Below are 25,377 nucleotides of genomic sequence, written 5' to 3'. Positions count from 1 at the left end.
TCAGGAAAAGCAAATCAATTGGAACCCAGATAAATATATATACACATCTATATATATATACATATATATATCTATATATATACAAACATATATCACGAGTATCAAAGTTACATAATCTCAATATAGGGACCCCTCGAATAAAAAAACAAAGGAAAATTCAAATATAATCCAAGTAGCAATTTAAAATACATTTTTGATACATCACACAGTAAAAAGTAAAAACATTTTTTGCATTTAAAATATATATTAAAAAATAAATAATTAATATAAACAAAATATTTTATTAAGTAGCATTTAGTAATTTATTAACTACAAAGTACTTACGACAACACGCATTCAAAAACACGCCAAAAAGTAGACTTTAGACCGCAACCAAACGATATATAACAACAGCAGCAACAGCAACAACAACAACAGCAACTGATAATTTATTATTGATAACAACAGCAACAACAACATCAAGATGCATACAACATTTCTTAGCCTTGTGCTGCTGCTGCACTTACTCAGCCGGCTGGGACGCTGCCAGGAACAGCAACTGTTGCTGCCAAGCATTGAGAGCAATGTCAATATGCAGCAGCAACAGCAACAGCAACAGCAGCAGCAACAACAACTGCACAGCAGCAACATCAACAGCAATCAGCAGCAACAGCAGCAGCACCTCTTGGGCAATCCCAGCTCGAATAGTACGCTCCTCAACACGCTGCTCGGCGCTGGCTCTGGCCAATTGGGCGGTGCTGGTGGAGCTGTCATGCCAATGCCCGCCGGTGGTGCGGCTATCAATCAGCTGGGCGGGCTGGCTGGCCTGGGCAGCAGCACGGCACGCGCGCCGGCAGCAGCCAATGGCATCGGCATGGGCATGGGCATGGGACATGGCATGGGACATGGCATGGGTCACGGCATGGCACACGGCATGGGACATGGCATGGGACATGGCGGCGGACAAGGACACGCACTTGGACATCAGCTGGCGGGTCTGGCTAATTTCGGCATCATTGTAGACCCCAAAGGCATGCCGGGCATGCAAGGCGGCATGGCCGGCTACGGAGGCACCATGCTGAACTCTGGCGCCGCAGGAGGCGCTGTTGGCGGAGCAGGAGCTGCAGGAGGAGGCGGCGGCGGCATGGATATGCAGAGTCAATAGTGAGTAATTTAACAGTTATTGCAGCACACGCTTAATTGGACGGCCCATGCACAAGTGAAATCTTATCATCAATTGATGAAGACGCTCAACTTGAGGCACAGCTCGTCAAAATTCTTTGCTTTTGTCCTATTAATGTACCCCGAGCAGCCGGGGCATCCCATGCGTTCATTTTTTATGGCATTCTCTGGCCCGAGGCCAATTGCCATTGACATCGCCTCCCGATCTCCTCCCTGGCCCCACAATCCACAGATTGAGCCATTTACAAATCAACGTTTACTTTCTACCCACAATTACGAGTTGTTGTACATCTGTTCTTCTGGTATTAAAATTGAGTCTTGAGGCCTGCTTAACCCTGAACTGAACTGCAAATCGTTTCTGACCTTCGCCCTCTATAAAAACTAGACTTAGATTGTGTTCCACGCTAAGAAGTTGAGGACTTTAAACAGAAATTTTGATCTTTGTTGACAAGCCATGAAATGCCTATAAAATATTCAAATTGATAACAAAGCTATTTATTTTTTTGATAAGTCTTATATATTTAAAAGGCGCTGCTATGGGAAGGGCTTATATATTTCTTCAACATAAATCACTTTGCGCTGATCAAAGAATATTCTATTTTTTTTTCCATTTACTATTTGTCTTTGTTCACAAGTGCTAAGATGTGTGGTAAAATAAAGTTTTTGTAATAATATCTAAGCTTAACTGATTCTATACGCTGAGCTTTAAGCCAAAACTGTGAGTTGGAGACTGAAAGGAAACAACTTTTTACCCATTTTTATTTTGTTCGCTTTTATGATTTTTATATTCGTTTTATATAAATATATAGAAATCAATAAAATAAAAAATTGGAGTGAATACACACAAAAGCAAAATATAATTGAAATAATAAAATATTATTTAAATAATTATAAATAACATGTAGCAAAATATTTTTGAAAAAATATTTCAACATTTTAATAAAATTTTTTATGTTCACTTCTTGGAATATATTTGTAAATCATTTATGAAATTCCTTCTTGTAATTAATGTTAATACTTCTGAATATAACAGAAACATCCATAGTTAACTTTATTGTTGTTCAAGCATTTATAAAAAATATGTTTCACTATACATTTCTTATACGATTTTTCATACGAAAAAAATGATAAGAAATACCTAATAAATTATTAATGTATTGCCAATAATATAAATTTATTCCATGCATATGCATCTATGTCTGCAAAAGTCTTTCAACTTTTCTGCGAAACAAGTTCTTTCATGAAATTAAACTTTATAATTAATAAATATTTGCTCTTCTTGGAATTTAATTTCTTATTTATTTTCATATAAAGCATAAAATTCATTAATTTTCTATATTTTCTATGGATTCCTTATCTACAATTTTGAAAGAAAAAAATATATAAGTGAAATCTCTGCCTTCCTATGACTTCATCAAAAATCTACCCAACTAATCTTGATGCCTTTTAAAGAACTTGCGCTTTGATGTGTGCCAAACAGTTCTTCAGACTAATTGCTCGAAAATGGTCGCATTTTTTATTTGTTTACTTTTGAACCGACCCAAGCCAAGCCAAGCCAAGCAGCAGTAGTCAGTCAGAACGATCTTGAGCTCGGCAAGTTAAATAAATAGTTATGGAGAATTTGCAGCCGCCAGAGGACCACCCTGACAAATGCAACATAAATCTGCAGAGACAGTAGCCGAGAAAGAGGCGTTTAGACAATAAAGTAAAATTATTTATATTTGCTTGGCTTTTTGCGCCTGTCAGCCAAAAAAAAAAACGGGAAAAAAACGCACACAAAAACAGTTTTAACTCAATTGCAAGGATTGGGCAGTGAGCTGGATGGAGGGACGTGTCTGCATCTCGATCCAGCCAGCAGCCAGTTGTCAAAATGTGCGAGCCGAGCCGTTTTTTATGATTATTAGCAACAGTGAAGTCCAACGTAAATTTTACTTACACTTCACATTTATTTTGCCCACTGACAACGTTGACCACAAAGGGCTGAAGGCGCTGTGGCATGAGCCGCGCTAGTCAGCTCCGGGCAACGGTTATTATTTGTCATTACAAAAGCAAAGCAACAGCAACTGCAAGTCCAACTCCAACTGGGCTCGTCCTTCGTGTTTTGGCCAACTGGGAAATTTTTATTACACAACAGGCAAATGGGCGCAATATCGTACTTGCCTGATTCCTTGCTAATTTTATTTCTTTATGCTCGTCGCAATGGGGTAGAAAGTGTTTTAGTTGCTCAAACGTTGACCCAGCCGTCAGCCAGGCCAGACTAATCGATAGCCAGCAACAAGCCATTAGACAGTCTGTCCGCTGTTCACAGTCCACAGTTACACCCGCTTGATTACAATTAATCGGCTTATTTACCGGCGTCCATTTGCCCATTTGCCATTTGATGAGCCACTCTGCTCAGCCGGCGCGCTTTTTGCCTAGCTTGCGTCGCCTACACCTGCCTCAGCGTCAGGTGCACTGCGACGAGCCATTTTATTGATTTTAAATGTCGCCTGAGAACTCAAACAATTCTATAACGATAACATAAGCTTAGTCAACTCATTTGCCTTAGCTACAGCTATAATAACTCACGGTGAAGCGTGAGCCCAGAGCTTATTTGTGCATTATATACATAATGAAGATCAAAGAATAATTCATAATGAAACCTAAGTTAAGAATTCCAAATTGTTCATCAAATATGCTGATTGAGAAGATACTCGTATATTTATGAAAGTTCAGTCTTAAAACCTTTTAAATAATATTTTAAATTATTTTAATATAATATGACACAATTTAATTTTAATACTTAAAAGCAATATTTAGTCTTATAATATAACAAATAATTAAAAACTAAAGTTAAACAATTAATTTCAAGTACTTTTTCTTATTTAATTTTCTTAATTTTTATGTTTTTTTTTAAGAATTTCTCTCAAGTGGCTCGTCAGATCAGAAATATTCTTGTTAAGTGTTGATAAGAGTTCTTGATTGATAGATTAAATTCTACACAACTCTGAAGTCTTTCCGCATCTTCGCACGCTTCATCAGGCCAGTTGTAGTGCCCAGTTGGGTGTGGACTACTTCAACACCTGCTTAAACAATTTACTACTCGGATAACATTCTGCGGCGATGTCAGCGGCTGGCCGGCATATGCAAATGGAACTCCGGGCGAGAACGGGGCCTGTTTACACGAATCAATATGCAGAAAAGCTGATTAGGGGATGTAATGAAAATTTAATAATTGTCAGCCGGGCGGGCACTCGATGCGACATATTTGCTCCATGTAGCCGTCGCCAGTCGCAATTAATCTTCGCAGGGTTGTGTATGGCTGGTAATTCAAGAAGAGCAAGCAGAAGCAGCTACCAGTTAAATAGCAACTCAGCAGCCAAGTCAAATAAAACCAAAAACACAAAACAGAAAAAAATCAACCGAAAATTTGACTAGCAAAGGGGCCGAGGGGGGTCAGAGTTGGGCAGGGTTGGTTTCAATTTCAGCCAAAGCAAAGGCAAATAATGTAATAATGTTTAACAGTCTCGCTTACCGTCTCGCTCCGCGTCTGGCGTCTCGCTCTGTGACGTCTGTTGTTTTGTTAACAGACATTTATGACATTATACGGCGCAAAATGATGTTGTTACAGGGTGTAACAAAGCCAACCGCCACCCCAGTTTCCGGGGCCCAACCCCAAAGGAACTCAACTCCTCAATCCTTTTTGCCTGCTGTGATTTCATTTGCCTTACAAGCGGCAAAAATCTGCTTAATTGTGCGTAAGCCTGTCCCCTGCCTCTACTTCCCTCTCTCCATCCCTCCTCCCTCCATCTCTCATACCCTGTTAAATATTTGTCAAACAGTAATTAAAACTTACTTACTTTACCGTTGCCCTGGTTGCCTTTGCCTTTGCCTTCGGCTTTGGCTTGGGTTTGCGAGAACAAAAGCACAACTTAATGTTAACTATGCGAGTTCTTTGAGTTTCAGAAAAGTTGAACTCTTTCTTCTTATATCTGGGGTACTTATAGTGCTAGGCTTCTTCCAATCTCTATAGTGTCTGGCATCCTGGCGGAAACATAAAAATGTTAATTTCCACGCAAAAGAAAAGCCAGCGAACGGCTTTTGTTGCAAGCACAGGCCGCAAATTACGAGTCTGGGCTTTCCCTGCTACATGCCACATGATTTCCACAACCAGGGCTGGGCCCGAGCAATTGACGATAACGATTATGTGCAAAACTTTGGGTTTTCCTATTCCTTTTGGTTGCCACCAAATTAAAAATATCCCTGCTAAAGAAGTGCGGCAAGTCTTTGGCGGCTGCTGCAGTCAATGCCATGTGGCACCACCGAAATTATAAAAAGAATTTATTTGTCTCAATATACCAGTGCCGACAGTGAAGACGACTCTGGGGAGGCACAACTACTCCATTTCTCGGCCAGAGACACTGCCGGCCTTTCGGTCTTTTGCTGATATTATGGCCTTGCAGAATGTAATTGCAGGCATAAACTTTTTCCTTTTCCCTCTATTATTGTGGTCTTTTATTTAATTTGCCTTTTGTCTTCAAAGCTTTTGATAAGGGCATTTCGCATTTCTCAAGTGATTGGCGACGCATGAGTCATTGAATATTATTGCAATGCTAAGTCATCAAAATTAAGCTAATTAAATCCCTAAAAACTCTATTTAAAAATATCAATTAAATTCTTACATTTGCTGAACTTAATTTTGCCTGTTAAGCTAGCGTTTTTGACTGATTTTTCATGAATTATTTCCAAGTTTATGATGTGAAAGAAAATATTTCTTATACATGTTTTTCTTTGTTTTAAGTATATATTTTTCTAGAATATTTCTTTAAAGCTTAAAAATAGTTGTAATTCATTTGGTTTGAATTTTAATATTTTTATTAAAATATTTGCATCCGTCTTAATCCCCCACCTCGTGCACTCAATTATAATATAATCATAAATACAAAATATACAGATTCTTATAATCATTATGCTAAATTTGCATATGCTTTATATAGAAACTCTCATATTTTAGCATTTGCCAGAAGTTCATTCAAATTTCGGTGCTGTCTCTGTGCGCAGAGATGATTTGCTTTTCTAGCCGTTTTCCCGCTAACAATTTGCCTGCCATTTGCCATTTGAACTTTTTAATTTTGTCGTTTTGATGGCTGCGTTTTATGATGCCGTTGCCTTTATTTCCAACTCTGCTCTCCTTAGCCCGAGCTGCCATGCAGCTGCTGTTAGACGTAGACGTTTCCGTTCGCTCGTGGTTTTTGTCTTAATGATAAACTCTGGGGTTTTCAGTTTTTCCAGCTTGGTTTAAACTCCCTTCAGCAGCATCCTTTGTTGTGACGTGGCCAAAGCTGCGCCATAAAAAAATAAATAAAAGTAAAATCTGTGAATAGAAAATAGCAGCTGGATGCCCGAAAGAAATCGCCCCATAAATTGGCCATATAATGAATCTATCCAATAAAACAGAAAACTCAAACCGAAATCGAGACCGAGTTGGAGGCTGAGTCACACAGACGCTGCGAGGGTTGCAGCCTGCAGTGGATAACAATGGAAATGAAAATGGAAATGGAAAATCTTGATTGTTCCCGTGACGTTAAATGCATTTTCATGTAATTAATGTGCCTAAAAACCCAAAAATGACTTAAACAAATCAAACGAATTGAGTTGCGACTGAGTTTGAGATGCATGAGGTGCATGCATCAAAATGGAAATCAAATAGAAATGATAATTTCACTTTTGAGCTGTGAAGAACCTAATACTCTAACAGGCACTCATGATATATAAATACATTATTTTATTTATTTTAAAATTTGTGAAAAAAATAATTTAATTAACATTTGTGAAAATATAACAAAAAAAATAGATAATTATTAATTACAATTTATAGACAGATTGAATTAGAAATTGAGCTTTGATTAGTTATGGAAAAGGAATAAAATATAGAAAAATAATTAGAGTCTCAATTGGACGATTTTTTCAGAATTTGATTTGAGAAATCATTAAATATTTGGCAATAATTCATGGCGTACAACAAATTGTTAGAGATCTCTAAAACAGTTAAGTTTCATCATCTATAAAGAATCAATTGTCTATTCAAGACGTAACACTTTCCATGGTTAAATCATAATACTCTCAGAAAGGGCATGAAAACATGTTGAAAGATCTTTAAAGGTGTCAAAATGAAAACAAACTCCAATCAGCCAAGCAGCCTGTGTAGGAGTTAATGAATTTAGCTGATGTGGATGCTGCTGATGCTGTTGAAGCTATAACTGTTGCCGCTGCTGCTTTCATTGCTGATGCTGATGGCTTTCTAGCCTTTGATCTTGTGCAATGTCTTAGCTGGCCAAAGTTGTGTCTGTTTGGCAGCGCATTGAGGAAGTTGCATCAAAGGCAAACATTGCCACACACACACACACACCCACACACGCACATGTGGCACACCGCACATTGGGACCTTGAAGTTCTAGCGGACCTTGAGGCGCTCTCCACGCACACATCAAAGAGATCAAAGCGGGCTAGGCCAGCGTGCAGCGGGCGGGCGGGTAGCTTCGACTGAAGGAGTTTAGTGAGCCGCAAAGCATTTGCCACACGCAGTTAACAGTTAAATTGCAGTCACATCCTGTTAAACGGTTTAACCTATAAAGAGAGAGAAAGAACCTCGGCTCTTGGCCAGGTTCAGGTTCTTTTACTGTGGCAACTGTTGCTTTGTCGGCAACAGCACTCGGCACTCGGCGCAGGCTCCAGCACCTGGCTTCAAGCTTTGATGTTGCGCCTGTTGCGGTTGCTGTTGACATAATTGGACTTTTGGCTGCCATGTTATTGTGGCTCTTGTGGTTGTTGTTCTGCTGTCACGGCCCGACACTCACTTAGCGGTACTTTAAGAGGCTCGCACATAATTTGCGCAAATTGGCGACAAGAGTCAAGACGCGTCGCAGCATTCGACAGATCTTTAAGCTTAATTGTTGCTTAAAGCGTTAGTCGTTAGTCTCTTAGACGCACCTTTTCTTTGCCCTATGCTCCGAATTGCTTGTAGGTGTTAAAATTTCTCTGCTCTCCAGTTGTGCGTGCAATTTTGGGGCGTGGCCGAGAGCGGTTTCTGCCGATCAATATAAATTGGCAATTTGACCCTGAAAAGACAGCCGGCGACAATGGAAATGATGACAACAACTGGCGGCGGCGACACAAAGCCAACACAGCTCACAATCAGACAACAAAACAACAATTATGGAAATGAAGACAACTGAAAGGGGGAGCCACAGAGTTAAGATGAGAAAACCAGCTGCCGACACTACCAAAAAAAAACACAAAAATCAAGAAAAAATCAAGTATGTTTGGTATTTTAATTCAATTTGCTGCCTTGTCGGAGAAAGATGAAATGGATAAAAGCAATTGATTACAAACGGATGCTGTGAGATAGTTTTCTTTATGCGATTGTCGGCAACGAAAGGATTCTGCTTAGTCAACATGCAATTGATATAAAGCCAATAAACAGTGCATCGAGTAAGTAAACTCCATTCAAGTCTGCTTGCAACGGCTGCTTAGTTGCATAGCTACAGCGGTCAACGCTTGAGCCACTTGAGATTTATAAGTGAAAATGATGTGAAAATTGAATTTCTAGGAATGGAAAAACTTCAAATTTATGCATATATTTTCTCTGGTAACCCAAAGGCAACTCTATTATTTTTTAATTAATTTCCAAATATACTAAAATTGACTTTATAAACCAACTAAATATCCATGCATAGGAAGTTCACATAATTAGATTGAGAACATAATATATAAATAGTTCCATTTCGATATACTTCATATGTATGCTTGAGTGAGTTTCACAGTCGCACACCCACTTCACTCCGCTGCTCAGCCAAGACAAGTGCCATTTTCTGTAGATCAGCCGCAACACGAATATGCACTTGAAGAGACGATCTTCCTCCATGGCTGTCACACTCTCTATGTCTGATTAGCTTCGCGGCTTTCTCGAGCGAAATTCAAGAGCAAAACTTTGCTATGATTGGCGCCACATGATCAACAAGCAGAACCAGAAACAGAATAAGAAACACAACCAGTGCCAGAACAGGCCAGGCCGCGGGACAAGTGATGGAAATGGACCTTGAGGCTGCAGCACAAGCATGAAAATGCCACAACGATACCATGGCCCCTTGTTCCCCTAGCTGTTGCTGATTGACAAATGCAGTGAAGCGTCCGCTGTCGGAGTACGCGCGCGTGTTGATGGATGGACACGAGCATGGACGAGTTGGTTTTGCTGCTGCTTCTGCTGGTGCTGATTTTCCCGGCGTATCACGCCCCAAATTAACTGAAATTAACACGCGTTTAATGTCACGCAAAAGACTCACCTGCCACCCGTCACCCACTGCAGCTGCAGCTACCAGTGCCGTTCCCATTCCCATACCCATACCCATTCCCATTTCCAATTCCCAACTGGGGATCGTGCCGGGTCTTGTGTTTACTTAATGACGTTTATGTGTCTTGTGTGTCATTTGTCGGCATATCTGAGCTGTCATAAAGCGATTTGATTAAAGTGAAAAAAGCCGCCAGCGAACTCCCAAGCCAAGCAACTGACACTGCTCTCTCTCTCTCTCTCCCTCCCTGTCCGTCTATCTATCTCTGTCTAGCTGCTGGCCTGGACAAGCTCTTTTCCAATTAAAATGCAGCCAGAGTCGCAATCGCTGCTCCTCGTCCTGCTCCGCCAAACATTTATTTTCGGAAATCGAAAAAATCGAGAGGGAGCAGTACACAACAGCGCAGCAGCGTGAACAGAAAGTGAGAGTGAACCAGAGCGCAGCAAAGAAAATAAACACGAGCTAAATACTCGTACTAACTAATTCACAAAGAATTTAAATACTCTCAACTGAGAGGATATAATAGATCTAGTACGATTCCAGGTCATGAAAGCTAGAATTTTATAGAGTTATATTCATATTCAAAATTTCAGGAAATTGCATCACTTTCAAAAATTATTCCGTAATTGATGTTTCCTAAAAAGCAAATATTGTTCTGAAAGCAACATGAAAAAAAGTCTTAGCAAGAATTTTATAAGTTTCTCCACAACGAATTTGTTGATAATACACATATCTTTTGACTCTATTTCTAGTATAATAATTTTAAATATATTTATTATATAATATTTAAGAGCCGTAAGAAGTTCGAGCACATATATTTCCATCTACAAGCTGATCCTTTTTATTAGGAATTTCTAACTTGATGCGCGCTAAGTTAAGATTTTGCAAGTCATTCCCACAAGTTGATGTTGCCCAGAGCAAGTGTATGCGGCCATATAGAGAGTTGAAAAATAAAAGGAAAAGTGGCAAACGTCGGCGGCACAAATTCTTTGTAATTAGTATTAAAATGTTTTCCGCTACATTTTCACTTGATTTTCTGCTGCCAGTCGACAAGACCCGTTCGAGTGCCAGTGCCAGGCCCTGTGCCTGTGGCTGTGGCTGTGCCTGTGCCTGTGCCCCATCACAGTTCGAATTTGCAGGCCTCAGTCAGTTAGTCAGTTAGTCAATTTGTCTATGTGGCTGTGGCACTGGCTCTGACTGTGGCTCCTGCCTCGCCTTCTCTGCCTACGGTCTCTGTCTCTGCCCCCAATGCAACATGTATCTCTGACCTGGGCCTGTGGCTGTGGCTGTAGCTGCGGCTGCTTCGCGCATGATTGAAGGCAACATGTGTTTCGGAAATTATGCAAAATTGCCTGCCGACTGTTCGACGGGGCAGCCACATGCTGCCATGCTGTGGCATCCATCCACAGATCTCTAGTTCTGGCTGTAGCTTTGCTTAGGCAGCGTTTGCATATTTCACTGCTCATTATCATTTGTTTAGTGGCCGGCGCAGTTCATTTCATAAACAATTAATAATGCTTAAGCGCATCTTGGCGTTGACAGGCGCAGCAAATATGCCGAGCCACCTACCAGAGTCAACTGTGTGGCCACACTCTGTGGCAGCGTGGCAAGTCTTCCCCCCACTCGCAGCAGCTCTCCTCTACATATATATATGCCTCTAGGCAATGCTGCAACCAAATTGGATTGCATTTTTCGGTTGTTTGGCCATTTGTTTGGCTTAAATTGGTTGGAGTGTCGAAATGCGGCATACAACAAACGGAAGTTGCCAACGGATTCGACTGCCAACACACACACACACCATCTCTCAGCTGTGTCGAACACTCAATGCTGAGTTATTAACTTATGATATTTGGCCAAGCGGATTGCGGAAGCCTCCAGCAGATCTCACTAATTGGCGTGACATTCTACAACTGAGGATTAGTCAAACAGAAGCGCACTGAGGCAAATAAACTATGGGAATTTAAGTAAACTTATAGCCAGAAGTCACACAAAAACTAAAAGTATATAAAAATTAAATATAGTAAAATATGCGTATGAATTTTGTACATAATTTATTTATATAAATATATATATAGTTAAATATTATAATCCAGGATTCCTAAAAAATATTTTAAATTATTAACTTATTGTTTAAATACAATGAACAATGCACAGATCTGACTTAAATCAATAGTTGGCATAGGTTACCAAGATTAATAGAGCTGGTATACTATAATTGCCATTTGCTGTAATAGCTATGTATTTATGCTGATGTAGTACATATCCTAAAGTACTTTCATCATGTAAAGAAGATCATGTAAAGGAGATAGTTAAATGTAATTGATTATCTGATTGCATTGATCATATTAATAAGACAGAACACAACGATCAAAAGATCGTTTAAAAGCCAGTCTTAAAGATATGTGCTGACATATTCAGTTTTGTTTGAATTATGTATGTAGCTACATCTACAGATAGGTTATGCAATTCCATATATTTTATTCAAATGGCCAATAATTTTTAGACTTTCTTAATAATTTTCCTTCTTAACAATTTTTTACTTAAAATCTAAAAACACAAAAATTTTCCATACAAGAGCAATGCAAGCCTATGGAAAATATGTATGTCCATATATAGATAAAACATATCTAAATATAGTTAGATCTTAGATCTGATGTGTACAGCAATGCATAAGAGATGGCCACAAGCAGGCAACGCGCTGATAAAAACATTAAGCAACTACAACTACATATCAGAATTACCTTCAACAATTTCTTCTATTCTGCTATGCTTTGCAGTGAATGTTTTTAATGAAGCACAAAACCATAATTAATATGCGATAAAAAAAAAATAAGGAAAACATAAAAACTCTAAGAAAAGTTCATCCATATGCCATTGAAGTTCGTTTCGATGTTTACAAAATTCTTAAAATTAATTATTTGATCTAGTTAAAGTTTCAACAGAGAATATGCTGGAAGTTGAGTCTTTAACTAATTAGCTAATAATTTGATTTGTAAACTCAACAAATAGCTGGGGAAAAGTGTGTTTTGTGTAATCTGTGTAGCAGCCACACGAGCACATGAACTTGTTTTATCACCTCGGCAGCAGCATCAACATCAACTTGTCTGATTGAATACGCGCTTGGCAGCATTTCATTTGTTTAGAAAATAAAGCACTCAAACTCCCTCTCTCTCTCTCTGTCGCACTCTCTCGCTCTCTCATGCAGTATCTATGTGCATGTGGCGCCAACTTGGCCCCAATTTGTGAGGGGGCGGTACAGGCATTTGCCTAATTAGCACTCAATGAGCAACTGAAGAGCTGTCGAGAAATATTTTCGCTCGTCCGTTAGCTGCTCAACTTGCAACAGCTGCCACAGCTGCCGCAACTGACACAAGTACTCGGTCGGTATTCATGCTCTCATACGAGTATTCATACTGCTATCTTCGAGTACTCTATGCCAGCTGACAAGGCCACCGCCCGCCACCTACTGCCCGCCTTTATGGCCTATTCGTAAGCATTTGCGAGGGTTGCTTTTAGAAATCTTATGTGTGGTACGTGACCGTCCATTAATACATCATTGCTTTTCCTCGGCCCACCCAACAAATGAGCTGCTGATGTATTGGCAATGGAGTGATGACTTCTCCCTCGCCTCGCACAGCCTCCCTCCTCCCGCCCGCTCACCTATGCCCTGTGCCCTGTCACGGCCTGGCTCTTGCGATATGCCGCTTAGCCGTTGGGTTCGCCTTTATTTTTGGGTGCGTTTCGCATTTTCGTCATGGTCATAAAAACGCATTTTATGCGAAACGCATTTTGGCCTTCTTATCGCTGGCCCATACAACGTAGTCGTACTTTTTATGAAAGCAAATAAAAGTGCGCTTAAAATACTTACATGCCTCCTCGCGCCCCCTCCATAGAGCGCACACATAAACCCAGCAGCAAAACTTTTAATGTTGATTGCGTTTTGCGTTAAAGTTAATGTTGATGCTGATGTTGATGTTGATGCTGATGCTGATATTTAATTTTAATGCGTCTCTCAGCGCCTCAGCCCAGCGGAGAGGATCTAGCTTGAGCCAAGTGACCAAGCGGCCCTGCGCCTCAGCCCAGGAAAATTATTCATTAATCGCCGCGGCGCTTGTTAAAAAGAGAAATGCGTCAAGAAAATTAATTTAAATGTATGCGCTGTCAATTTTGATGAGTTCCTACGCACTGCTGCTTGGCTGGGTGGGAGGTTTCTGTGCGGAATGAATAAAATTCCAAATTCCAGCAGTTAAATTTAATTGCTTATGCTTGTAAAAGCCGAAGAGCGCCCAAGAAAATGTTATGACATTTCTATAAATACGCGAGGCTGAAAATGTCAAGTGGCCATAGCCAGGGAAGTTCTCATAAATAACTGAAATGCTTCGACAATATTAAATCACAACAAATTTTAAAAAGGAGAGTGGGAAGTATAAGAAGAAGTGGCAGCCGCAGCAGCAGCAGCAGTCGCAACACCCTCTGCTTATTAGAGATCTGACAGAAACTTCCTCATTCAGAAATTACCTGATAAATTTTACGTTGAAATGGCGGCGGCGGCGGCGGCAACGGCTGCTGGCGGGCAGCAACAGCGCGCAACATTAGCAGCGGGCATGGGGCGTGACAGGGCAACAGGGCAATAGTTGTAAAATGCAGTGGCGAGCCATAGAATTATAAGAAAGAATAGAATAGCAAACGAAACGCGCTAGCTGGAAAAGAAATGCAGACAAATTGCCGGAATGCTGCTGAAGCAGAAACAAATACGAGCAACACCAATACCAGCAGCAACAGCAGCAGCAACAATAGCTAATATTAGCTGAAAAATAGTTTGGCAATGTATTCAATGCAACAGCAACGGCAACAGCAACAGCGGCTGGCAATGGAGTCTAATGAATGCTGCTCATGCTGCTCATGCTGCCGCCGCGCAACTAGAAAGCGGAAGCATTGCAGCAACCAAAGGGCAAACCCATTGTGAAGTGAAGAGTGAGCTGCAATACATAAGGGAACTAATTGCTGGCATTTTCAACAAGTTTAAAGCTGTCGAATTTCAAGTCCAGTTTTTCAGGCTGCGCGTGGCAGTGCAATAATGGAAACCTAACTATGACAACTTAAGTCTCAAATTGTTGCAAGCAGAACAGACAATAGCTGTTGCCCACGCTCAATGGGCTACATATATTGAGTCGCATGGAAGCTATTATCAAAGCTATAGAGCTGCTAACAGTACAAGCAAAGAAACTGCAGCTAGAATTTGACTACAACAAATGTTGCTGCTGTTAAGAGCCATGTTGCTGTGAAGTAAAAACGCAAAGAAGTTGACCAGCAGCAATATGCTAGGCTAATACCACTCTTCAGTTAAGAATAATCCAATATACATAACAAGCAAAGTTGCAATTGCAATAAGCTGCCATCTAGCGCGCATGTTGCTGCTGCACGCCGGCAACATGCAGATTAATATATTGAAAACTAATGGTGCAGCTTGTAACTTAATATGGCAAAGCAAAACAAGCAACAAGCATGTGAATAAAAAGTAGCCTAGTGTCAATGACAGCCAGCAATAGTTGCTGATGCTGCTGTTGCTGCTGCTGCTGTTGGCAATTACAATTCAATTTTTATGCAGCTCAGAGGCAGCGCCAATGAAAATGAAGCTGTCAAATGCATGAAAATCGAATAAAAAGCGAAGTTATGCAGCACAAACAAAACGTTGCTGATGACACAAGCAGCGGGTGGCCGGCAACAGTAGCAGCAGCAGCAGCTGCAAGGCGGGGGCGTGGCAAATGAGCTACGGTAATGGCGTTAAATACAAAGCCCGGCAGGCTGCGTGCAAGGCAGCAGCAGCAGCAGCAGCAGCAGCAGCAGTGGTCGCATTAAATTTGCTCGCCAGATGCGACGCTGTTAGCAGCAATTGCTGCACAGCAGCAACATCATCAGCAATTTGAGGGCAGGAAGGAAGCGCCCAAGATGCGTTGGCAAGGTGTGAAGTGTACAAATACCGTATGAGGGGCTGCAGGCCGAAATATGTCGTAAAGATTTTTATTGCATTTTTACGGCGCACACGCAGCAGCAACATGACCAACAGCAGCAGCAGCGGCAGCAGCAACAACAGCAATCATGGCATTTTCTGCTGTGCCAGCTAAATGATAAACTTTAACGTTGCTTGCATTTCGGATTTGTTTGCCACAAGTAGAGTTTCTAGTAAATAAACGACCAGGTTGCAACCGCAGCAGCAGCAGCAGCAGCCGAGTAAGCCGTAAAAATGCTTAAAAATGAAAATATATCTGCGCAAGAGCAAAAACAAAAGGCAACGGAACAATATATAGAGCATTTAGAAAAATGTGCAAGTGCTGAAGCGACCCTCGTTGCCAACTCAACTGCCTGGTCGTCTGCTTGGGTGGGCAGAAATTGATTGCCGTTGCCGTTGCCGTTGCTGTTGCTGTTGCTGTTGCTACTGCGCAGTCGATGTTGCTGGATTTTAATCATTTGCCGCAGCTTTTATTAAAAATTTTGAAAAAAAAATAACAAGAAGAAGCAGCAGCGACGTCATTTTATTGTCTACTTACTGTTCAACCAAATCCCATGCACAAATTTTATGAGCCAGCCCATAAAAATGCCTTAACGGAGCGCCCTCCACCGTCCGGCTGGCAGCTCTCGAGGGGCACATTTGTTGCTGCTGTTATTGTGGGGGCAGCAGCTGACAATGTTTACGGTTACAACTGTTTGTCGTCGTCGCTTGATGCCAAAATTGATGACCATAATCTTGAACGCAGCTACTCTCTGGACGCTGGCAAGGATGCGCTTTTTATGATGAAGCGCCGCTGCAGCAGTAGCCAAACAACCACCGGCGGGTGCTGCCGCTGCTGCCCCCATGCCGCTGCAACATTATTCATGTGCTGTGGCTTGAGGATGTTGCGCGGGGAGTGTAGCAACAACGAGGACTATGAGCGGCAGCATATTTTATGTTTTAACGCTGTCGAAATCGGGCAACAACAACAACAGCAGCAGCAGCGATAAATAAAAACAGCATCAGCTCATACATCAGCATTTAGCAGCAACAACCGCCCTCATAAGCGTTGGGTAGCTGCTGCCAGCAGCGTTGGGGGCGTAACAAAGGCGGACGTTTGTCTTGCGGTTTCGCGCTTGCAATTTTTGGCCTGTCAGCGACTGGGGCTGCCGCTGCTGCTGCTGCTGGCTTGTAATTTTACAGCTTAAGCGCGTATTTACAACGCATTTTGAAGTGTCGCAAAACTGGCCCATAAAATACTGCACACTGTGCATTCATAAGGATTGGGGAGGGGCAGGGGGGGTAAAGAACAAACAAACACCCTGCGACGGTTCTCAGACAGAGGTAGCCAAGGCATCCAGGGCGACTGTTAGGGGTACGCTGAAAGCCGAAAGCCGTTCTTAAGCTGCTTGGGGGACTGGCAGAACAGATGGCCAAACCGTTGATATATTGGCAAATGCTTTCACAATGAGCAACAACATTCGAGCAGGCAATTAGCGAAACGAGGGCAGGCCGAATGACTCAAATGAAATCTACTTAAGTGCAACGAATCACAATTCCGGAAGAATGAATGTCACTACCTAACCGACTGGTTTTATAATTATACTCCAAATTTGGTATTAAAGGCAATCATTTAAGCAAAAAATAAAAATCAATTATAAAATCATGTTATCGACAAAAAAATATAAACATAAGCGAAATATATTTTTGGATCAATTCCAATTTTATGTTTATTTTATTTCGAGAAGTCTTCCATTAGAAAACAATATTTCATGAAGGGTTTCGTTTTCATAAACAATTAAGAATGATATAGTTTATGATTTGACTATTTTGTCGTACGATTATTTCCAGTCTATAAAATGCCAATCGACTGTCCTTAGTCATTAATAGCCATAGCAGTTGTAATTGGAAAAGCTATGACAGACATTGCTCAGCTTCATCAGCTGGCTCATTAGCCTCCATTGCCAATTAATGGACTCCGCATAGAGGGCCCGATGGCGGCAATAGGCTGCCAGCAATTAAAGCAAACCAAGCGAGTCTATGGGGCATATTTCGTATGGGCAGACACTGTCAACCCGACCAAGTCGCATGTCTTGCTGGCTGCCACTTGAAGTGGATGCGCCCGCCTCGCAGGCAGTTGCCTCATTTGCCGTTTGCCCATTTACAAAACAATGCGATTAAGTTTCAATTTTCAATTCGCAATTTGCAATTTGCAATTTGCAATTTTCAATTTCGCATTTGCAATTGGCCAATGCGTTTTAATTGAAGTTCTGAGTTTAAATTATGTGACAGGCCAATGACCAAAGAAAATAAACAGAACGCCAACAGCGCAGCGCTGAGGCATCGAATCCAAATCAAATCCATATCCATATCCAACAGCAATCGGTAGCTCGTGCAACGTTTTATAAATAAAGTGTGCTCGCGGGGGCTGGTATTAGCTGCATTTATGTTTTGGCAATAAAATGGAAATGGTAAAAGTCCATAAAAAAAATAAAGAAAGAATGAAAGAGAGCCAGCGCCTCGGTCCACAGCCAACTCAACTCAACTCAACTCATATGCTTATGCTACTTAAAAACGATTTTATGTTCCTGTGTCGATTTCAATTTCGAACTACTTTCAAATCGCTTTCTGATGTTGCAGCAGTTGCTGCTGCACATTTGATATGCTCTTTGGCTGCTGTTGCTGCTGTTGCGGCGACTTAAACTGTAAGTCCATAAAATGCTTTTGCCACAGCACAAAGGGATTTCTTTTTCGTGTGTGTGTGTGCATGTGTGTGTTAAATATTTTACGTTTCTGAAAATTTGATGAATCTGTACAAATGCGTAGCACTCAAAGCAGCAGCAGCAACAGCAACAACTAAGACTAAAATAAGTAAATTAAAGCTCAATGGGTCGACTAAAGTGTACCCTGCATTTTTTTCAAATAAGCTTTGAAGCAGGTACCAAGAACGTTTTTGGCAGCAATTATATTGTTGGCTAAACTATTCAATGATCAAATTGAAGTAACTTCATTTGTAAAAGTAAAATAATTTTGTCACAATTATGGTCTAAAAATAATGAGATAAAATAGAACGTTTTTAATACTTCTATTTTAACTACATCATAAATTTGTAATTTGCTATTTAGTTTTCTAGACTGTAGAGCTGGAATACTATAATAAAAATATTTAAATATTTGTATACATATAAAGCAAAAAGTCAACTATTAAATCTATTATATGAAAATATATAATTTATTTTTTTTTTATTTTTAGTATTTCTTTTCATTTTTGTAATTTCATAATATTTTATATTTTTGTAATATTATAAAATTGAGCCCAACAATATTTTTGATTTTGTATTAATAATTTGGGCTGTTTCTCAGCAATCTATATAGAAACAGCAATATTTATATTTCAATATTTCAATCCTAAGATATTTCAGTAGAGTGATTTCATATGCAACATTAATTATTGCAGTAGCTGACACATGAGAATTGAAATACAATGTGTTTTATAGCCGGCTCGACTCCTTCACATCTCGCATATACCCTCTACTATAGTCGCTTGAGTACATGGTATATCATCAACAGCAACTAGGTACAACTTCAATGCCGTTGTCGTCAGTCAGTCAGCGCACGAGGAAAATATCCATCAACACTTTTGTTTTATAGTCGCCCCTTTCTCTCTCACTCTCCCTCTCCCTCTCTCTCTCTCTTTTCTCTCTGTCTGCCTGTGGCTCTCTCTCAGTTGTGTTTGCTGGCACACATCCGTGCGTCCGTGCGTGCGTCTGTCTGCCTATCAATTTGTTGTTTGGCCTGCCAAGCAACAGAAAGAACAACAACAACTCTTTACAGTTTGTTTTGCTCTGTGGCCGTTTTAATAGCTTTCAACTACTTTGTATCTCAAAGATACAAATTGCTGGCAGCTAAATTTGTGAAATTAAAGTGCACAGAAGTCCAGAGACTCGCTGCTCCTGTCTCAATCTCACTCTCCCTCCCTCCCCACCTGCATAGCTAATTGTATTTCATTTCGCATGTAAACGTTTTGTCAAAAGGATTAAGTGACACGCCCCCACGCCTCTACACCCGCACACACACACAGTCAAACTGAGCTGGTAATTCCACATGTTCCATGCCATAAGGCGACACACATTAACCAACTTGAAGTGGGTAACATGAGAATTTCTGCGAGGCAGGGGCCACGGGGAGTGTGTGTGGGGGCAGCTTCTCATGTGTGGGCTTTGACTAATGCGCTTTGTATTGCACTTGCAACAGCAACAACATCGACAACAACAACAACAGAACAACATTGGTTAAGCTTACACAACGACTTACATGAGCTTTAAGCTGTAATTGAAGACTGTCTTTTGTTGTTGTTGCTGCTGCTGTTGTTGCAGCGTCAAATGTTTGTTGATACAATGGATAAATATACATAAGTACACTGATTCAGATATTGACAATAAGATCGATCAGCATTCGCTTGCCCTTCATAAGACTATCAGAGACGAAAAGCTATAACAATGCAAGATTTTTGTTCATTTCAATATTAACCTTTTTTTAACTCTAATAAATTTTATTTTCATTTTTGGAATAGCTTCATGAGCTTGGCTTTACATATCAGTAAATTGAAACCATTAATCTATAAATTTTTATATACAAATCATTTTTATATATGCTTATATATATTTATATATTATGTGTTTATTCTCCTTATGTTTATAAGCATATTGTCAAACGTATACTTAATATTGGATAATCTTTTAAGTGAAATAAAAATAAATAAAAAATAAATACATAAAGTCGAAATAATACAAAAAAAACATGTATAAAAAATATAAAATATTTAAATATAAACAATATAATTATTTTATGAATCTGCTTCAATTTCATATTTAAAGAATATATAAATACTACTTCATATAAAAATAAATAATTATAATCTTAATGGTTATGATCATGATGATAATTATCATTATCTATAGACACAAATGCATAGATATTTATATATAGAGAACGCTGTAAATCTGATTCCTTTGTTAAAAATGAAGATTCAATTTGAAATCACTTCTGTGTCTTAAGCACTCGACATATAATCATTGGGATGCCAATGAATTTGTTTTGGAATGTTCAGCCTTCGCATTGTTTGTATGAATGAAATTGTTTGCACTCAGCTAGACATAACTAACGCAGGTATCTCTCGGCTGAGGCAATCCATTTGCGAATGATAATTTAATCAAATCGAAAACTACGTCAAATATCGAAATAAAACAGCGGGAGATAAATAGATAAAAATTCGCTGGGGCACATGCTCCAAACAAAATACCGCGTGCAGCAAAGTCGAACAACTTGTAAACAATTGGAAGCACTTGATTAATTAATTAATTGCGAAAAATCTAACTAAATTAATTTCGCATTAGAAACGCTCGCGATTTTTCCCACACGCAACAGCAAAATTACGTGCAACAGAAGCAGAAACAGAAGAAAAAGAAGAAACGAATTATGAAAAGACAAAAGTTAAATCAAAACGGACAGCGGACCGGTGGGCAGTGGGCGGTGGGCGGAGCTTAGTAATCGTTATGGGTCGAGGCTAGAGGTAAACCGAGGCAATAAGCGGCGCGCGTTGTCGATGTGTTTGCCCCGAGGCGGCGACGCAGACGGAAATAGACAAGAAATGCTGAGATCGTTACTCATACGCCAATTTACGGTGCACTTAAGTTTTATGAGAATTTAAGATTTCCTGCAAATCACAGAGAACGAGAGACAGAGAGAGAGAGAGAGAGAGAGAGCGAGTGTGTGTGAGGGCGCGAGTGAGAAACGTTGCACGTTGCCCAAAGCTGGACAGGAAGTGCGGCGGAATTATTAAAAACTTAGCAGACACACTTATAAAGCAAGCCTTAAATAAATAGTGGTATAAATACAAGTTTTTATAGACTGCGCCGAAATGTTCTGTGATTCTTGGAAGCTTTATAACGGGTCACAGCTGATAAGGAAATCGTTTCTATATCAGTAATGGGTGTGGCTTTGCCATATCAGTAGATAAATTTCCTGAAATACTAAAGCAGTTAAATTCAATTACACATGTAATAATTGTTTTCTGTGGAAATTGCACCTTTTCAATAAATTCATGTCTCAATTTCAGAAGTTTGTATTATTTTGTAAGCAAAAAACCGTTTGCCTTGCACGACAAAAAGCTAGTTGCTCGCTCACTTGATTTTGACGCTACTGGTTTGTGTACACACTTAGCAAAGACACATAAGCAGCAGCATAACAAACTTAACGAAATTTTGTGCAGTTCTTTGGTCTAGCAATGACACAAACCTCAGAACTGCTTGCACATTTGAAAACATTTTTATTATAATTTTAAAATTGAATATCATTAAAATCTATATTTTCTATTTTTATCCTTATTTACAGCGAACATTTCATTTCGGAGCACACAGTCATGGCCGTTTTCACATCGCAGGGTCAGGTGGGCGGTCCCTGTCGTTATATGCCAGCCACACGGCGCCAGAATCATCAGTGCCGCAAGGAGACGGGTCTACCCGGCACACTGAGTGAGGCACGACGCCTGGCCACCACCCACTGTGAGGATCAGTTCCGTTACGACCGCTGGAACTGTTCGATCGAGACGCGCGGCAAACGCAACATTTTCAAAAAGCTCTACAAGGAAACGGCTTTTGTGCATGCGCTCACGGCGGCGGCCATGACACACTCTGTAGCTCGTGCCTGCGCCGAGGGTCGGATGACCAAGTGCAGCTGCGGGCCGAGCAAGCAGAACCGTATGAATCAGGACTTCCAGTGGGGCGGTTGCAACGACAATCTGAAGCATGGCAAGCGGGTCACGCGCAAGTTCCTCGACTTGCGTGGCGGCGATGGAGACGAAGTCACTGAAATATTGCGACATGATTCTGAGGTAAGTGCGCCCCAGTCAAATATTGATGAAAATAGTTATAAAAAGTTAAACTCTATGGACACAGGTTGGCATTGAGGCTGTCTCCACGCTGATGATGGACAAGTGCAAGTGCCATGGCGTCTCTGGCTCCTGTTCGATGAAGACCTGCTGGAAGAAGATGGCTGACTTCAATGCTACGGCCACACTGCTGCGCCAGAAGTACAACCAGGCCATACGCAAGGCACCCAACCAGCGAACCATGCGCCAGATCCCATCGAGTCGCATGAAAAAGCCAAAACAGCGGCGCAAGAAAGTAAGTTTCATGGCAAGGAAATTAGTTATAGAAGCATATGCTTCAGATAGGAACTGAAAGTGTTCTGTATGATCTAAGTTTACCCTGACTAAAACTCATATTTCGCCTTGTCTTGCAGCAGGAACAGTCGCAGTACACAACGCTGTATTATTTGGATTCCTCGCCCACCTACTGCTCGGTAACCAAGGATCGCCAGTGTTTGCATCCCGACAACTGTGCGAATTTGTGCTGTGGGCGTGGCTATACCACACGCGTCTTTAAACAGGTGGAGAAGTGTCGCTGCCGCTTCAGCAACGGTCTTTGCTGTCAGCTGATCTGTGACTATTGTCAGCGGTTTGAGGACAAATACTTTTGTAAATAAGTAGGCAAGCCCCACCAACGATTTCCTTCCCAGCACTATATCTCTGTAACTCTCCCTCTCTCTCTCTCTCTCTCTCGACCTGTCTCTGTCTCTCTAACGGTCTATCTCTTACTCTCTCACACAAGAACACGCTCTCTTTGTCTCTTTAAATGTAATTTGTAAAGTTTTTTTCGATTATTGCTTGTATTTTTTCCATTCCTAACTTAAAAACAACTTTGATGAAAATGATAAGCAACACGAAAACGATATGAAAAACCGATAGAAATGCCAACAACAAAAAAGAATCATACACACCACAAACACACACACACATGCATACACCCACACACACACACGCACTCACACAAATATATATACAAGCATAGACCTACATTTATATTATAGATATTAACATATATAGTAACAGTTAGCTGCCGTCGCATTCAGAACAACAACAACATCAACAAAAAATCTACAAAAAAATGGCAAAAACTTCATTTAGCAAAAAAAATTAATATAAAAAAACTCACATCACTCATATGAACAACAACACAAAGCAGAAGCTAACAACAATTTTCATAAGTATTTAAACATAAAAAAATAAAAACAAAAAACAAACCAAAAACAAAACACAAAAAAAAACAAAAACAAAAAAAAAACATAATAAAACTCAAAAAAAGAAAACAAATACATGAAAATAAAATGAAATGAAATAAAAAGTTTCACATAAGCCACAAAAGTCTGTAAATGGGGTTTCTGCGGGCAGCACTTAAAGCTTTGATTAGCTTTAATTACTTTTGATTTTGGCAAATCTTGACAGATCCGAAGCGCATTCATTCAGCCGCCAGACGAGAAACACCAGGAATGAACCGCACCGAACTGGCATCGAACAAGCTGCGAATGCAACAATCGGAAAATATTTGTATTTTGTCAACATTATTTCACACAACTCAAACTCAAATTGCCCACTCACGATATCCACGCGACGTTACTTAGCGCACACACAGCTCCAGACTGACACACACACACCGCGACCCCCCAGCAACAGTTGTCTATGCCCAGACTATGCCCAGGCAGCTAGAGCTCTTAAAGTCTATAAGCAAAGACAAAGCTGAGCTGTTAAGTTCGTAAAGCTGCAAGCAAAGCAATAAAATTACATAAACCAAACTGAGCGTTTTTAATTCCCTAAATACAAATATATTTTATGTGGCATATTCATTCAGATGTCTTTGACACCATCAAATATAAATGTAGTCTAAAAATTATCATATTTTGCACAGTCATGCGTCAAGTCAATATGGGGACTTATCTATATATGTATATAGAAATGCATAATATTGTCTACAAAAATGATTATTAACACAGTCATGAGTCGAGTCGATATACAGATTTGCCTATATGTATATAGAAATGATCAGCTGTCTGTATCAATGCAAAAAGTTTCTCTGTTTTGATGGCGAAGGCACACGTGACTGGCGGAACTTATATATATATATATTATATATATCAAGATAGATGTTGAATATAAATTTGTCCGCTTTTTTAATATTTTTTTAAAAATGTTGTTTTATTTTAAAAATAAAAAACAGAGGCAAATAGAAAAAAACTGCAGACCTGTATCTGGATGTATATACAAAATTTATACTGGATACTGGATGCATATGTATGCTTAGCTAATATGAACTATACAGCTAATGACAATGATGTTAGTTATCTATATACATATATCTATATACATATATATATATATATAAACAATATCACTTTGTCATCCAAACTCCAAAAATATCTAGAAAAAATGTTAAAAATTCAAGTATTAACTGCAACATCTTAAAGAATGGAGCTCCATCAATTTAAAGTCAAGTTCAAAATCAATTAAAGCTTCCTCTCTAGCAAGCGCAAGCTTAATCTTAATTGAAGAGTAAATTAGTTTGTAAGAAATCACGTGGCAAACAATTAATAGAGAAGAAGATGCTAGCACTCAATTAAAAGAACTTTTAAGCAAAGCAAATCTACTTTGGGTTGGTTAAAATGTTTTAGATTGTAAATTTTTTTTAATCATATGTTTAAAATAAAATTTATGTGCTTCACTTATCCATTTAAATCAATCAAAATGTTTTACATGAATATGAATATTGCCTTAAATAATTCATAATATTGTTTACACTGAGTTGACGATAAATTCACAGAATAGACATAATACCTTATGCAGCGGACTCCATAAAATATATATCATATTACAATAACTTATTTAAATGTTCTGCGTATCGAAAGCTTGACATAGCCTCAAGTCAACAAAGGCTTTGGCTATGAAAATGTAGCACATGGTTTTATGTAAATTTGTGTAGACAGCCTTTCGACAGTCTTTTGCCACGCA

At 39.8% G+C, this 25,377-nt stretch overlaps 1 protein-coding gene across 1 annotated transcript; it reads left to right on the top strand.

Moving 5' to 3' along the window:
* The first annotated feature begins 256 nt into the window (after positions 1–256).
* Positions 257–23,100, top strand: LOC111601061 (protein Wnt-4). The gene is made up of 4 exons (XM_023317486.2): positions 257–1,143; positions 21,870–22,368; positions 22,433–22,660; positions 22,779–23,100. Exons 1-4 carry the CDS (start codon positions 464–466, stop codon positions 23,019–23,021), a joined length of 1,650 nt encoding a protein of 549 aa, XP_023173254.2. The 5' UTR covers positions 257–463; the 3' UTR covers positions 23,022–23,100.
* Positions 23,101–25,377: the final 2,277 nt, after the last annotated feature.

The sequence above is a fragment of the Drosophila hydei genome, unplaced genomic scaffold (genome assembly GCF_003285905.1).
Source record: "Drosophila hydei strain 15085-1641.00,03,60 unplaced genomic scaffold, DhydRS2 tig00008114-arrow-pilon, whole genome shotgun sequence".
NCBI lineage: Eukaryota > Metazoa > Arthropoda > Insecta > Diptera > Drosophilidae > Drosophila > Drosophila hydei.
This window is presented reverse-complemented; position numbering and strand designations above follow the sequence as displayed.